The sequence below is a fragment of the Cyanistes caeruleus genome, chromosome Z (assembly GCF_971803275.1).
Source record: "Cyanistes caeruleus chromosome Z, bCyaCae1.hap1.1, whole genome shotgun sequence".
Lineage (NCBI taxonomy): Eukaryota > Metazoa > Chordata > Aves > Passeriformes > Paridae > Cyanistes > Cyanistes caeruleus.
Window position 1 is genome coordinate 60,245,279 of NC_141732.1, and position 15,721 is coordinate 60,260,999.

The 15,721-nt window shown below is 35.3% G+C and overlaps 1 protein-coding gene across 13 annotated transcripts in view; it reads right to left on the reverse strand.

The window, feature by feature from the left end:
• Nucleotides 1–15,721, reverse strand: part of ERBIN (erbb2 interacting protein) — a 116,320-nt gene that overhangs the window by 10,512 nt on the left and 90,087 nt on the right. For 4 of the 13 annotated variants that reach the window (XM_086867008.1, XM_023943796.2, XM_023943803.2 and 1 more), the window contains 7 exons: nt 15,481–15,602; nt 14,741–14,911; nt 13,835–14,017; nt 11,548–11,665; nt 9,668–9,851; nt 7,378–8,899; nt 43–186 (listed from right to left, as the gene is read on the reverse strand). In XM_086867008.1, coding sequence (XP_086723134.1) covers nt 43–186; nt 7,378–8,899; nt 9,668–9,851; nt 11,548–11,665; nt 13,835–14,017; nt 14,741–14,911; nt 15,481–15,602 — 2,444 coding nt within the window. The remainder of the gene's footprint in view (nt 1–42; nt 187–7,377; nt 8,900–9,667; nt 9,852–11,547; nt 11,666–13,834; nt 14,018–14,740; nt 14,912–15,480; nt 15,603–15,721) is intronic. The other 9 variants (XM_023943798.2, XM_086867010.1, XM_086867009.1 and 6 more) reach the window with 6 other exon arrangements.

A 15,721-nucleotide genomic window follows, 5' to 3' on the forward strand; every position in this document is an offset into this window, starting at 1 on the left:
TTCCCCCTCTATATATTGCAATAGCTTCCTGTATGTACTCACTCGAACAATGTGCACACCAGAACCTCTTCCGTCTGCAACACTCAAGGCAACACTACCCTGGCTGCCATGCAGATCCCTAGAGCTGCCATAGTGAAAGCTGCTAACTGCAGCATAATTGGAATTAAAGGACCGAGACAGCATGCTCTGAATAAAGAGGGGACAGATTTAACACAGAGATTAGTGCAGCATGCATAAACCACAAGACATGTTATACATGTAATACAAACATATCCCATTGTCATGCAAGATAAAAACCATGCAAGAACAGTACCACTGTGATGTATAACCACAACTCTGTGACCCTATTTACCTTTATTTACTGTAAATCAGCATGCAATCGGCAATTCACATGCAGAATTACATGTAAATAAAGTAATTGAAATATTTGTGTGTCTGAAAAAACAACAAAGGTGCTTATCAAAATTTTCAGGTTTTCATTATATTTGCAACGTATCAAATATATTATAGGAAGAGAAGGTGGTAATCAAGTAATACACCTGTGGAAATCTATCTAATTACCCCTTACTATTTTGAATCAACCCCCCACCCCCACTACTAGTAAAGTACAAATAAAAATTTACACAGATTTGACTGAAAATTTGAATTTTCTTTCTATGACCAAGCTGATAATACCCACAGTGCATTCCAGTAATACTTCACTCAAGAATGTGAACAGGCCTCATTTAAAGGAAGAGGCTTGAATGGAACTGAGAATGAATGGAATTGCCCTGTGCTGCTGTAGGCAATTAAACAAATAACATGACGTCAAGGACAGATATGACAGTGGTTTGGGTTTGAGCTTCATTGTAAACCTGACCCCTGCAATATTAGCAAGGATAAGAAAATGAAAGCAAGAGGCATTACCATTACCATCTTGCCACCATGGTCTTTTGTAGCTTTAAGAACAAAACAAAATAAAAAGACAGCACAAAGGAAGAAATAGAAAATCTTCTATGGGTCACCTGATAAGTGATAAGTAACACAAAGCTACCTTGAAAATGTGACAACCCCATGAAAAAATACTATTGTAGGAAAATGATACACCACAAAACATCAAAAGCCAGCAAATTCAGTTATTTTCTGTAAAGCTTTTAATTTTTCTGTGTTAAAGAAAGGAATGTTCAAAATAGGTATAATTTGACTACTGTAACAATTCTTATACGAATAAATACATTTTGGCATTTGCCTGTTGACTATGTATAACTAATCTGATTCTGAAAATAGTCACTACTCCTTAGGCAAACATCTGGTCTTTCATCCTAGCTTCATCTTGTGAAACTAAAACTAGTTTAATAATCAAAGCCATATGCCTCTGCATAATCTTATTCCCCAGATGCTTTGGTAGCACAGTCATTGGAAACTGCCTTACAATACTGGTTTTATCTTGGCCAAAGTTCTTGGATAACCTCTGTCTCAATGACATGGTAAACATTCTTTGTGTTTCTCTTTTACACCTTCCCTGTTCTCTAGCCAATGGATTTTTCAAGATTCCAGACACATCTGCTGATGTTTTCCCTTTCTTGGGAGAGGAAAACTGTTCTTGGCATTTAAATCTACATTCACTAGACATTCAATCTGAGCTTACTGCTCCTCTAAGTTTCAGGCCAAACACCCAGGCAAAAATGCCAAAGCAAATTTTCCTTAGCTTCTTAGTGCCTTAAACAATCTTCTTACTACTCCTCTCATAACAGTGTCTATAATTAACCAGATGGTTAATTATAAGACCAGGTGGTGGTCTTACCCTACCACTACAGGCAACTCCCTGAAGTCTCCTTACAGGAAGCTCTCAGAGGCTCCTATATCTCTCCATCCTCTGTAAGTGGCAAAAAGACTGATAGAAATAGAAGGAATGCATGGTGGGACTAGAAAGTTCTCTCTTCAAAGTGTCTCTAGCAGACCATACTGTAAAGATCCCTACATCCAATGGATTCATTCTCAGACAGAGCCAAACAGATGGTCAATAAATAGCAACAATGTGACAAAAGAGATACGTGTCAATGCAAATTTGGATTTAAAATTTAAGATCTGCAATAGAGGTGTATGAACTTGTACATTAGGAACTGCGATGTCAGTTAAGTGATTATCAAAATGTCTAAATAATCTGAGTAGTATAAATTCTCAAGGGTTTATAAAATCTTCTTTCTTGGAAGAAACTTTTTCTGAAAGTACAAGAAATGATCCTGCAGTTGATGTAGGGAAGAGTTGAGAACACTGCAAACACAATTACTCTCCTTTTCTACATGAGCAGTACCTATATATCACCTTGAGACTAAACTAGAAGTAACCCAGAAGCTGTACAAACAGTACAAAATAAATACTATTTAAAATTACATGGTCTTGTAAGAAAGTTTTAGTGTAACACAAGAAATTCCTAGGGACAAAACAAGAGTATTTGTCCTCAACCTATTTTTAGTTGGGAAGAGAGAAATGGAGTGTGAACAGCACATTGAGTTGATTTTGTCTCTCAGTATGAGAATGATGAAGGTCATACATTTCCTAGAAAAATTCCTGAAGACTGCTGCACCAGAGAACACACTTTCTGAAATCTGAATAGGCAGATGCCATTAACCCACCCCTGATTTTCACTCCAAATTATTAAAAACTGAATATGGAATAAATACATGATCTAAATTTCACACTAAGTATGACTGTTAATTCTAAGTACCAACTCCATTAGTCAACTGGTTTGTTACCATGTCTTAAGGCATAACGGCCTGCAAAATAATCATTCAAATATTTGGGACTTGAGAAGAATTATTTCAATTACTCTGAACTGATACACACTAAGAAATATATACATGTCATGTTTCAGTATATTTTTACTATATATTTAATATTATATATATATATATGTATTTCATTTATATTTAATATATCTTTATTAGAAATCAGTTATTCATCCATCAATAGTCCATATGTTTTATCATTCCATTTTGTAGTCAAATCAGCCTCTAACAGAATCAGTTGACATGCAGGCAGCTAGTAGCATAATTCTAGGGTTTACTTATATGTTTTTTTAAATTATAAAAGCCAGAACATATTCTCCCTTCTGCAGCTTACGAAAGAATAAACATTTCAGACCCTAAAAGGTTATGATTTGGAAATTGAAATACCTTAATGCATTTACTTAGGTGCAAGAAAATAAGTAGTGGAATTTATTTAGGAGAATTTATATAGAATAATATTATAATTTTAAGACTGCTTGGAGTCTGTTATGCCAATCCATGAAATTTAGGCATAGAAGAGGAACTAATAATTTTGATATCTGCAGGGAACAAGACTTGACATTCTACTTATCTTGAAATATCCTTAACTGGTAACTTAATTGCTACGCCTAAATATTAGTCTTTTTTACTTCTTGATTTATTTAACATTACCTAGAATCAACTGCAGGGTCAAGGTGGACTTAAGTCATCCTTTGAGACAATATTAAGTGTCTAGAAATCCCTTAAGTTTTCATTCCCACTATCTACGTAATGAACAACAGACTCTTGCTATTGAAGAGTTACAAGTTACAATCTTCCTACTGAAGAATGAAAAACTACTCGTTATTTAAATTCTACTGTCAAAAAATGTTTGCAGATTAAGAACTTTTGCTGTTTACATATCCAATGCATAGGAATTTTATTCCTTTTAAAATATGGTGGTTTGACTTCTGAACTCCACAAAATATCATTATAACACATAGATGGTTCAGAAGTCCATTCAAAAAGAAAAACAAATAATAAATATAACTGAAATTAAAATGTACAACTAACAAGTACTAAATAGATAACACTCCTGTAGTTTATCAGGATATGTAACTATGTAAAAATATTCTTCAGGATATGATCTTCTAAACACATAAGTGTTTTATTTTATGTATGCAGAGACCACTGACAGAAGTCACTGTCTTTGACACACTGAAGCAAGTTTAAGTAGGGAGAAAATCGGAGGCTGTATCAATTAAAATATTTTTGTGTATTAAGTATGTGCCAGAAAAAAATGTGTTGAAGACAAAGTTTCCAACTTTCATACTTTGATTAAACCTGCAATTCCATATCAGTACTGAAACAATTACACATTTTTCTTTTAATAAGGCGCTGTAGACTCACAACTCTAAGAAAAAGAAGTAGCAAGTAAACTATGATCCCTTCTCTGAAAGCTCTGCAATTTAGATAAATAGCAGAAAAAAACCAGAGGACTTAATATCAGATGAAATTAGAATTGAAAGCAAGCACCCATCTGATGAATCAATTCCTGAGTAAAAGCCAACAGGAGCACTGTAAGAGTCTATTGTAACATAGTACGTAAGTAAAATGTGTATTTTACACTCAAAAAGGAAAATATGCTGAAAAATATTATTGTTTTTAAAACTCACTAAGCACTAAGTTTATGAGGTTGGGGGTGGGGCCAAATTGACTGCCTGCTTTCCAACATTGTATGTATACAACCACTAGAGAGCAGTTCGACATTTAAATAAGCTCCTGTATCCCCCAATAAAACATGCTTTTCATCAGGTAAGCAAATTGTTTCTTCTAATATATGCAGAATTTATATTTACAAATGGTCTTATGAACCATTTTCATCTTCAGTTACCTAGATGGATAATTTTAGTTATTCTCTACATTTCACAGAAACACAATGTTCTGAGTTCAAAGGATTCAGTCTAACTCCTAAGTGAATGGCCCATACCAGGACCCTTACAGCTTATAAATACCTTATTAAAGGCATTACAAATGCTGACTATTTGGCTGGAACCCATTGTTAATAATTTTTGCTAGACTTAAAACTAGTCTGTATCTTTGCTTATGCAAATTAAACTTCTAAAAGCTTTTTCCCACCTCTATCAGGTAAAAAGGACTAATAAATAAGGAACTAGTTTCTCCAATTTGTCCAACAAACAGGTAGTGTTGGACAAATTTAAGTAGGTTCACTCCTCCCTCTCTCCTCCATTACTAAATGCTATAAAAACATAATCAACATGTCTTTCAGAAGCTTAGAAAAAGAAAAAAGAAACAAACTAACAAACGACAAAACTTATCCCCAAAAGCCCACTACACCGTTCTTCCTAATAAGCATTTATGTCTATGAGGATAGAAATTATAAACATGATTAAATTCAATAATAGTATAGTCACAGCAAAAGTGATACCATTAAGCTATACTGGTCAAGAAAATAGATATTAAATATTCATTACAATGCTTAATTTTGTATATGTGTATTTTTCAGTATTGTATCTTATGTTTAGAAAAACCTAAATGCCATTTTAAATCCATTAAAGCTTTGTCAAAGTAGTTTTCACTAATGTTCTTTAAACAAGATCTGTAATTGAGGTTGTTCTTTAAATAAGTTCTGTTAATAACGGGAATTTTTTTTCAGATTTCAAAATATTTCAGAAATCTGCTTTACAGATAAAGCACCCTCACCAATTGGCAAATGTTTAATTACAAACAAAAATACCGAAGCCTTTATGTAAAAAGAAATATTCAACTAATTCCCAGAATTTCCATATTATCATATATGCCAGCTGCCATACAGGATCATATCCACATTTTCCACAATTCAGATCTTTCTTTTAAAGTTAGCTATATCCTATCTACATAAAGTAGACAATTCAATAGGCACATTCAGTTTTAAATGAATTAATAAGTCTCAGATTGTTAAGTAAAGGCTGCTTTAAAACACTTCAAGGCCAGAACAAAAGAAACAAGAATGTGACTGAAAAGATCTGTTAAATTAAATGCACAGCTAGAATCTCAATAGCAACTTTTCCACATCAGTCTAGTCAGAAAAATTAAAGTTTACATATAAAGCATTATGAAAAGTCAGATATAAAGGGAATCAAGTCAGGTAGTCAATGCCATTTAAGTAAAGGTGACTACACTGCTGCAGTTATCACTGTTGCATAAAACACTGTTCCTAACATGCCAATGAACAAGCTATAAACAAACTGTGTTAGCAGCACACTGAAGTTCTGCTTCCCAATGTACTCAGGGATTGCTGGTATTTTTGCTTCTCTTGTCATTTCATGTATGATTTGATACATCTGTCCAGGAGAATGGAAAATGAGGGAATGCACATTTTATTAGAGTTGGAACATGGTGAGGTTAGTGACCCTCCTGTGGGACAAGTGGTCCCCACATGACAGCACAGTATTACCCTAAGACACTTCCTGTTGCAGGTGACCACCTAGATCAGAAGAATATGTACAGCTGTTAATGCAGGATTCTGTAAAAAATGAAACCTGTCCCCTTCTGTCACCAAAATTTATGCAACTTTAAACAAAAAATCCAACAAAAAAAAACCCCAAAAAACAAAAAACAAATCCATCCCTCCAAATACTGTGATTTCAGAAGAATAATCATAGTTAAAAGTAATTTCTCTGACCTTGTCCAATTAAATTTCCCTAGCCATCACAGATATTCAAGTATTTACCATAATAATTACAAAGGAAACTACGTTCTTAGAAAATAAACTAAAACCCAAAATTCATCTAGCTCACATAATCAGAATGTCATCTGGATAGTTTACTCAATTCACTTTCCAAAGAAACATGATCTGGCTAATGACATTCAAGCCATTTTTAGTGATGGTATTTTCAACTGGGTTAGCTGGACAGCAGAGATTACACCCTTCCAGGCTCTACTCAAATTCTTTGAAGACATATAATTGTTCAGCTCTGCATATCAGCTCAAATTCTTGATGGTATTTTTACAGTATATAAAGAATCCTGTTCATCATCTCTACTTATATCAAAACCTACTGTGATTTTTCTGAAATGAACAAGATTTTTAAGTGTTCTCATCTCACAGCAAGCAATAAATATTCATTCAACAATCTGTCAGATACCCAACTTCAAAAGATAATTGGCTTGGAGGCAAATACATAATAATTATAGCTTTTGAATTCTTCAGCAACTAAAGCTGCAGACCTATACTTGTAAATAGATTTTACTGATTTTCTTTTGCCCTATTTTTAAAGAAAAGAAATAGGGTGAAAAAAGGCAGAACAGAAAGATCAAGATGTGCAAGGGAATATTTGTGAATATGAAGCTACAATAAAAATTACCTAACTTAAAAGGGCTGGCCTTGCAGTCCAGCAGTAATGTGGCCAAGCTGGCAAGTATAATGTAAAAATAACAGTGCGGTTTTTTTTTAATTTGGGGGAAAAGTTCATTTAGAGTCTACCATGAGTGTTTTTCAGATATTCATCACAAACACATTTACCCTTTTTAAAGCAGGATCAAAATTCAATTTTCATAAGTTACTAAAACCTGTTCAAAACAGAGTGTCTATCTTATTCCATATCTAGGTAGACAGAAAAATAGAAAAAAAATAGAATTATTATTTTTACCTTTTCTAGCTTTTTAGCCTCAATGTGTCGCAGCACCTGCTCTCTCCAGTCATGAGGGACTTTAGTTTTTCCTGCAGGGTCTAATAAGGAGTGCTCGGAGTTAACCCTTGGGTTTGATCTCTTGGAAGGGCTAGTCCGCGAGTAATTGAAGTCACTGACTGACATAGTTCTTTCTGGTATTTCGCTCACCGACGGCCGCGCGCTCTGCGGCCGCGTCACGTTGGGACCATCAATGCTGTATGTCCGGGCAGAGAGAGGCCTCTGCTGTCCCGACATTACTGCTGCAGCTCTTCCCATTGAATGCAAATCTCTGTATGTTAAGTAGTCCCCTTCAGGAACTTGGGCTCGTCTTGAAGGTCCACTATCCCCAATATTTATGGAAGCTGTAGAAGATACACTGCTCTGCCTTTGAAGTGTGTGCCTGGTTGCTCCTGGGAGCAGTCTGTCACCTGGTGGAACAGCCCACAGATCTGCGTGTCTCCCAGCCATCCGCTGGTGAGTGTTGTACACAGTGCTGGTCCGGACATTGTTATGATTGGAGAAATTCATGTTGCCAGAATGCTTTACATAACTGGGAGTTTCTGTACTGTCAGACCTAAGCAGACGTGAAGGAGGTAAAGTGCCTTGTTCTACTTGGGTGTTTTGTTTCTGGGGCCACAAGGCATCTTTTGCTGCTGCACTGCTGCTGTACTGAATATTATATTGGGGAGCACAGAGCATCTGTGCACCGCCTGTCACTGATCCCCTCACTACATTAGCACCTTCAGGATTGTGATTTGAGTCAAATTTGAACACCGTTTTTGTAGAAGATACTAAATCAGATGATGACGATGACCCAGGAAAAACCTGTAAAGGCTGATCATAGAGAAGAGTAGCAGATTTACTTCGAACTATGTTTTTCCCATCTGCAGTATCAGATCCTGATTTTACCACTGAGTTTGGCTGTTGAGATCCATTCTCATTTACAGTATCATAGATTTTCAGCCCACCACTGTCCATACTTGTGATGCTGTGAGATTTCATCACAGGACCGCTTCTCTGTGGGGATAAATCTTCAGTGCTTCTAGAAACAGACAGCTCAGCAGGATCCCCATCAACTGTAGTGCTTTTTGCTAGTTTATCTTTACTGGGAGACTGTACTGTTTCCTCAGCATGTCCATTTACTTTATTTATACGATACTTATTTCCATTTTCCAAGTGCTCACTTTCTTCTTTTGAATTGTCATTCAAAAAGCCCATTACTGAAACCATTTTCTGTGTTTCTAACTTTTCTACAGGAACTGGCACTGCCTCTTCACTAACCAGTTTATTGATATTCATGTTTATTTGGTCTAATTTGTGAGACTCCTCCGTAGGAGTGCTTAGATCAACACCTTTTGCTATCAGGCCTAATCTTTCTTCAATGCTCAATTCATATTCAGACAAATTTGTAACCTTCTCTTGCACATTTAGTTTTTCTTCCACTGTAATACTCAATTCTCCTCCATTTTGCAAAAGATTATTCAAATTTTCATCTTCTTGCCTGGAAGAAAAAAAGATGGCTCTTAAAGAAATTCTCATAAGAATGCATGTATTTCTCTAAGAATCACTTCAGAAAAAAATTACCATTAATATGCAACCATGCTATGCATACAAAACAGGACAAAGAAACAGATTTAAGATTTGCTATCTTATATTGAAGAAATACGTTATACAGAGAGTTCATTTGGGCAATGTTTTTATGTCACGTGGTTTCAGAAGTTTGTTTAAACTCAACAAGAATAATTAAAAACAGTTCAAAAGTGTCAAGAATTACCAAGTGATAATTTAATTATTTTTTATTAATTTCTTTTAATTTCTATTTTGGACAATTTTCTTGTTTGTATTAGCAGTTTTTATGAAAATTGCACTGTTTAACTAAAACTCCTAGAAGAGTAACAACCTGTAATTCCATTCTTTGTAAGTTTTTAAGAACCTTTAATAGTTGTGTTAGCAACCAAATTGATTTTCAAAATTAAGCAAATAAAACAGAGCTTTTAAAATGGTACACTGATGTATTTTGAAGGGATAAAAACTCACAAAGACAAAACAATTATACCCTATTATTAAGAGAAATGAGAATCACGTATTATATACTAAAGCTAGTCTCTGAAAGTTTTTTCCAAGAACATTATTAACTTTATTATGAAACACTGAAATTTTAAATATTTAATGAATTATAAATTAATTAATTAAAGGAAGGAACACCATATAAAATATTAAGTAACATTTTTCTAATGTATTTCTTAGTGGTCCACAGTATCATACAAACCTGATTTTGGATAAAACAGCAGCATGTGTTTCTTTGTCAGGAGAACAGAGAGAAATATCTTGGCTACTGTCAGTGTTTAAGGAAACAGAATCTGACATTCGAGAAGGAGAGGAACAGTTGCTGTTATTTTGATTACTATTGTGGGTAGCTTCATCTGATAAGGAATCAGTATCTTTTGAGTCATCTGAAATAAAAATTTGCCAATTTAGTTAGACATACAGATCTTAATAATAGCCATTTCATATGTGTATGTATAGTATTTAGAAAGTGTCTCTTATTCTTCAGTAATTCTTACTACCAGAAACTAGAATATAATCTAACATCTTTGCAAAGTTTATTTAAATTTACAAAATACTGTTGAAAATACTTCCTTTTTTTTTTTTAATATTTGGCCTAATATAAACAGCCCTTATCTGTTAATTAAATCTTAAGTCTTCCTTTATTCCCATTTTCCTTGTAACACACAAGTGCTGTATTACTGAATACTTCCTTAAAATATCTATCAACTCATATTTCTGTAAGATTAAGGATTTCAAAATTGTCAATTACATGAGTCTATTGGCCGGTAAGAAAATGAGGCACACTGCTTCACATGCAGTATTTTGAAAGGGAACACCGTTCATTATTAAAGCTATTTACTAGACCACGTACTCTGGAACCTTCTAGTTCACTGGATAAGCTCTGTATAGCTTTTTAGTAAAGTAAAAAAATCAGCAAAATGAAAAATATACTTCTGCAGATTTTGAATTCAATTCATTCCCATGCTTTGCAGATCCATTAGGACAACATTTTCAGAGTAATCTGCCCCTGTGAACACTGATTCTTGCATAATGTATGCATACTTACATACTACATCCGTATAAAATTAATTTCTCTGGGGGAATTCAAGCCAGCCGTGATTCTGACATGAGTGTAGAAACAAATACATTTAAATTTTTGCTTCAAGCCAGTTACAGGTGCCAAACGCATACATTTTGTGGAACTAATGTCTGTCTTCAGAGACAAGAAAGAAGTTTTGACCTGGTACTTTAGTCAGACATAAAAATTGAAGGACAGCATTGATAAACATCCACCTTTCCCTCTGTATGTGATGCTCAGCAGACTCTTCCAGCTTCCACCATGTAGTTGTCCTGACTAAATCTCACCTTCATACATTTAATGTCCAGAAAAGCCTTTTGTGCTGGACTTGGATATCATATGAAGCAAAACAGTATTTGCCATCCTCTTTCTATACCATGTTTTCTCTGAATCCTAGGCCATTTCTTACTCTTAAGGAAATGGTTACCCAGACCAAATTTCTATTTCAGAGAATATAAAAATAAAAAAAAATGTTCAGAATTTACATGCTCGAAGAGCAAAGAAAAATAAAAGAGTAAAATAACTCTGGAGAAAGAGTTTTCACAAGGAAAGTCTATTCTTAAACCTTAGGAAGAGAGCATAGCTTCTGTAGAGAAATTTAAATTATACTGCTGCCTGTGGCAGCAGTTATAGTAGCTGCCTATTATAGCAAGAATTCACAAAATCTGGGTGAGGGGGGAGTTACAGAGTATTTAAAATATAAATGCCACTCCCTGCAATCCTTTTATTAAACACATCAAGAGTGTGTTCAAGCTCAAAACCCCCCAAAACACACACCCCTTCTCTTCCTGTCTGATTTAAACTGACAAGATTCAAGAAAATGAGGATATCAACACAGGTTTCTTTAGCATGCACTCAAGTATATGCAATTTTTTCCCACTTTCATTGCTTAACTAGGAAAATCTTTATTTTAAAACATACGAATTTTACTTTTACTTAATTTAATTTGAAAAACTAGCCACTTTGAGTCAAGAAATTATCCAAATCAGAAAACACTTCCAATGCTTTTTATGGTATCTTACCTTTTTTGCTATTGCTTAGAGCTACCACTTTTGGTTGGTTTATGGAGGTTTCTATTAGCGGTGGTCGCATCTCTGCGATTTTCATCTCTTCATCAGAGGAGAGTTCTTCTGACTCCTGCTAAAGGAAAAACAGCTTTATGCTGTCCATTTTGAAGAGCAGCTCAGTGCTATCTGAACTATCACAGACTAAACAATAAAGAGGTAAAAAGATAAACGAGCCACATAACGCAGGCAAAACGAAACAACTTTGTAATGTATCTGTAGCACAAGTCAAAATTATCTTTAAGAAGTAGCACTGGCAGATTTGCATTGTCACTGCTTAACTCTGTGGGATGACACTCAGGTGACTTTAACTGCAAAAAAATTACTTGGAACAAGCACAGACGAAGCCTTCATTCCACCACTGGAGAGAGCAGTCAGTTGAGTGCAAGTCACAAAGCAATCACTGAACCAGCAAACACCACAGACTGATCAGCTGGGTATCAGTTTTGAACAAAAGAGCTCAAACTGAAACTGCTATAAAGTAGCCATAACCAAGACAATCCTCAGAATGGAGAGGTATGCTGGGAGAAAAGACTGAAGGAGCTTGGCTTGCCTAGTCTATCTAACAGAAACAGATTAAGGGCAACTTGCTAGAAGTAAATTCCAAAAGGAAAAGAAGCTATTTAATTTCAAGAGCAATGGCAGACAAATAAAGCAATGTTGAATAATACATTTAAGCTAGTAATCTCTATTTCGGAACCAAAAGATGGAACTCAGTGCACTTACGAGAGAGATTAATAGACAAAGCTGCTGCAAGAATAGCCATGCAACTGATTCAGTATCCTACAGCTAGCCCTGTATTCATTTATCTTCAAAACCCACTTGTTTTCAGTAATATTTTGAAGAAATAAACCCTCAATAAATGGTCTTTCCTCAAAGCAGAAATTTCTTTCTAGTAAACATGCTTCCTGCTATAAAATCCATGTTGCAAATTGCAAAAATGTCTGCCAAAAACTTCTTCTTACTGTTTTGGAATACTTAATGCATAACTACCTTCCTATGATACCAATTACCTGGACAGTTCTTAGGTCTGTAGGAAGGATAAACCTGACTGAGACGCAGCAAACAAGCTATGATAGTCCTCGTTAAAAATTAAAACCCATTGGCTTTTCCCTATAATCTGAGCAACCAACATGTTCACTGCATCTACCACATTCTCCTCCTCTTGGATGTGACATACAAGTGTAATCAATGCTGAAATGAAAACCTCACACAGGCGAAGTTCAGCTATCTGGATTCTGCAACAGCGTTACCAGCAGGAAATAAGGAAATACACGGAAACAGGGAGTTCAGTGCACCTGACTCATGTACTTACTACAGTTACAAGGAATTGCTGTCACTATCATTAGACTGTCTATTAGATAGTCACTATTATGATTTTCTGAAATCACATTTTACAATTAAAGAAAAAATGTCAATACAAGTATTTTCGAAAAGAATGTAGAAGCATGAACACACTAGAAAGCACACACTGGAAAGCAGCCAGTGACAGCCACAATTGTCTGTCAGCCAAGTCTTTTCCCTGTATGTATGATATAGGCACATTCCATAACTTACACAACACAGGGGGGAAAAAAAAATCACTTCTGAAAATATGAAAAAACTATCTTAAAAGTTGTGACTGAATGACAACTTCCAAAAATTGTCGTAAATCTCAGTCTTCCTAAATAAATGAATACATAATATTTGTCAGAGAGAAGGAAAGTTTAGAAGTTCAAAATCCTTCACTGTAAGAGATAAGAATATTCCAAGTAATATCCCTGACAGCTCACTAGTAAACACAGAGGAATAAATATTTTTAAACCCACCTTCCACTTTTCATTTGAAATGCGTGTGTATACTCACTTGGATACAGAAAATTTTTTATTGCTACCACTGAACTGAGGTTCTCTCATTTCAGCAACAACTAAAAGTGATTATTTAATGAAGCACTGACAGTCAAACAACTGGAGAATTCTACCAAACTGTGAGTCTTTTCACAGTGTATATCAATCTTTAGTTGAGTTTGCATTATTTTTCTTTAAATGCATGCATCTTTTATTATGAACTTTCTGTCAGCTGTTTCAACTTTTACTTAACAAAATCTGAAGCAAGAAAAATACTGCATTGAAAACCATCTGAATTTACAACATTTATGGAGGGCAATTTTCTTCTATTGTCAACAGAAATCTTCATCTCCCAGAACAAATTCAATACAACACCAGCACAATTTCTGACTGCTATAATGCTCATTGCAATGCCATACCTCAAGCATGTCTTCATGGTTGACAATTGTTTTCGTGTTCTGCAAGGTTTTAACAAGTGCAGTCATCTGTGAATTTGCAGTGCTGTGCTCAGCTTCTGGTTCACTAGGCTTATGCACAGAGCTTCCTGCTGAATATTGCTTTCTCTCATCGGCTTTGTTCTTTATCAAACCAATTTCTGAGGTCTACAGAATTAAGAATATTAGCAGAGAAAGCATCCTGAAATGTTTTTAGCAACATACAGAGCCAGCATTATATATTGTGGGGAAATATGGAATGGAAAAATCTGAGCTCTGAAATTATAAAGAACAGAATGCACCAGTTATGAAATGCTAAGAAAATGCCATCAATAACTAAGGTACAGTCCCCTACCCTGCATCAATCAGTCTGACTCTTATCCTTACTGGTGTCAATACAACGATTCTATGTGAGCACCAAAAAGTAGTCCTATCTTCTATCATGTTGCCTCAAGCTCTTAGAGGCTTTAGACACTTTTACCAGCCTACTATTACTGCTCATTACCACTCAAAGTCTTCAGTCACGAGCAGTGAAAACCTTAGAGATTATCCAAATTTCATCGTGAAGTCTGGCAGATGAAAGAGCATCAGAGGATGACAAAGATGCCATCCTCCAGAAACCAAAGAAGGCAGCTCCTTAACACATCCCCAGTTTGCATTTTCCTGAGAATTAGGTCACTTTTACTGTCCTTAGTGCAGGAGGAAGACTGCTACTGCAAACCAGATGTTTACTACAGACGTCCTTAGCTGGGGAAGAGGTAAACCGGTTCTGTAATCAAACAATTTTTCTTGCAAAAGCATCAGAGGGGAAGGAGAAGAGAATTAAAAGAAATCAGTGACACTTTAGTCTTTGAATTCCTTGCAAAACCAGAAGATAATGCTATCTCTAACCTTTACCCCCACATCTTTTACAGAAACTGTCTGGACTTCTCGCTTTGACTCCTTGGCAGTATCTTCAGTAGATTCTTCATCCTTTAGTCTATGTACAATTGTCTGAACCGTTTTGACCATATTCTTCAGTTCATCAGGATATGGAGTTGGGTATCTCTTCAGATTGCCCTCCTGAAAGAAAACCATAAGGTTCTACATTTATTTAAATGTCAGAACTAAAACATAAGCTTTAAAACAAATAATTAATTAGGCCAAACCACTGAATACTCTAGAATCTCCACCCTGGTACTGAAGTCTGCCTGCACTGAGACATAAGCTTATACAACCAGGCAAGATTATTAATCACTTTCATTCCCTTTCCCCCAACATATCCAATGATTTCAAGCAAGGATTAAGCCAATTGTAATTCACTTAAAATAAAATTAGTTTATCATGGTTTCCTCACTTGTTCTCCACTGCACCATTAGTCAGGTGGCATCCTAGTTAGGCCCTACATTGCCATGTATCAGCTTGCTTGTGCCCTGCTGAAAATGATCTGGCCAAATAACACCCAAACTAAAAGCAAACACAACAAAAAAATCCAAACCATCATGTTTCATCCTGCTAGATACTCTAAACTGATGAGTTAATTTATTCAGCAGAGTGAAACTCATAACCAAAGTAAGAAAAAGGCTGAGATTAAGGGTGGAAGTTAAGAGAGAGGGAAGCACCAAGTATGCAAAAATAAATTCAATACTAACCCGAGGTGGTGCCTCTCTCTCATCTTTGTCTTCATCACACTCAAATGCCACCTGAGCACGCTGTTTCCTCTGTTCCTCCCACAGAGATGGATTGAAACTTTCATTATCAGATATGAACATAACTGGAAAAAAAAAACCCAAAGAAGTTCTTATAATAGGCTACACTATGCAAAACAAAATATATGCTTTCTCTTGGATAGGATTAGAGTGCTTTTGCATTCCTTCTTTTTATAAGATAGAA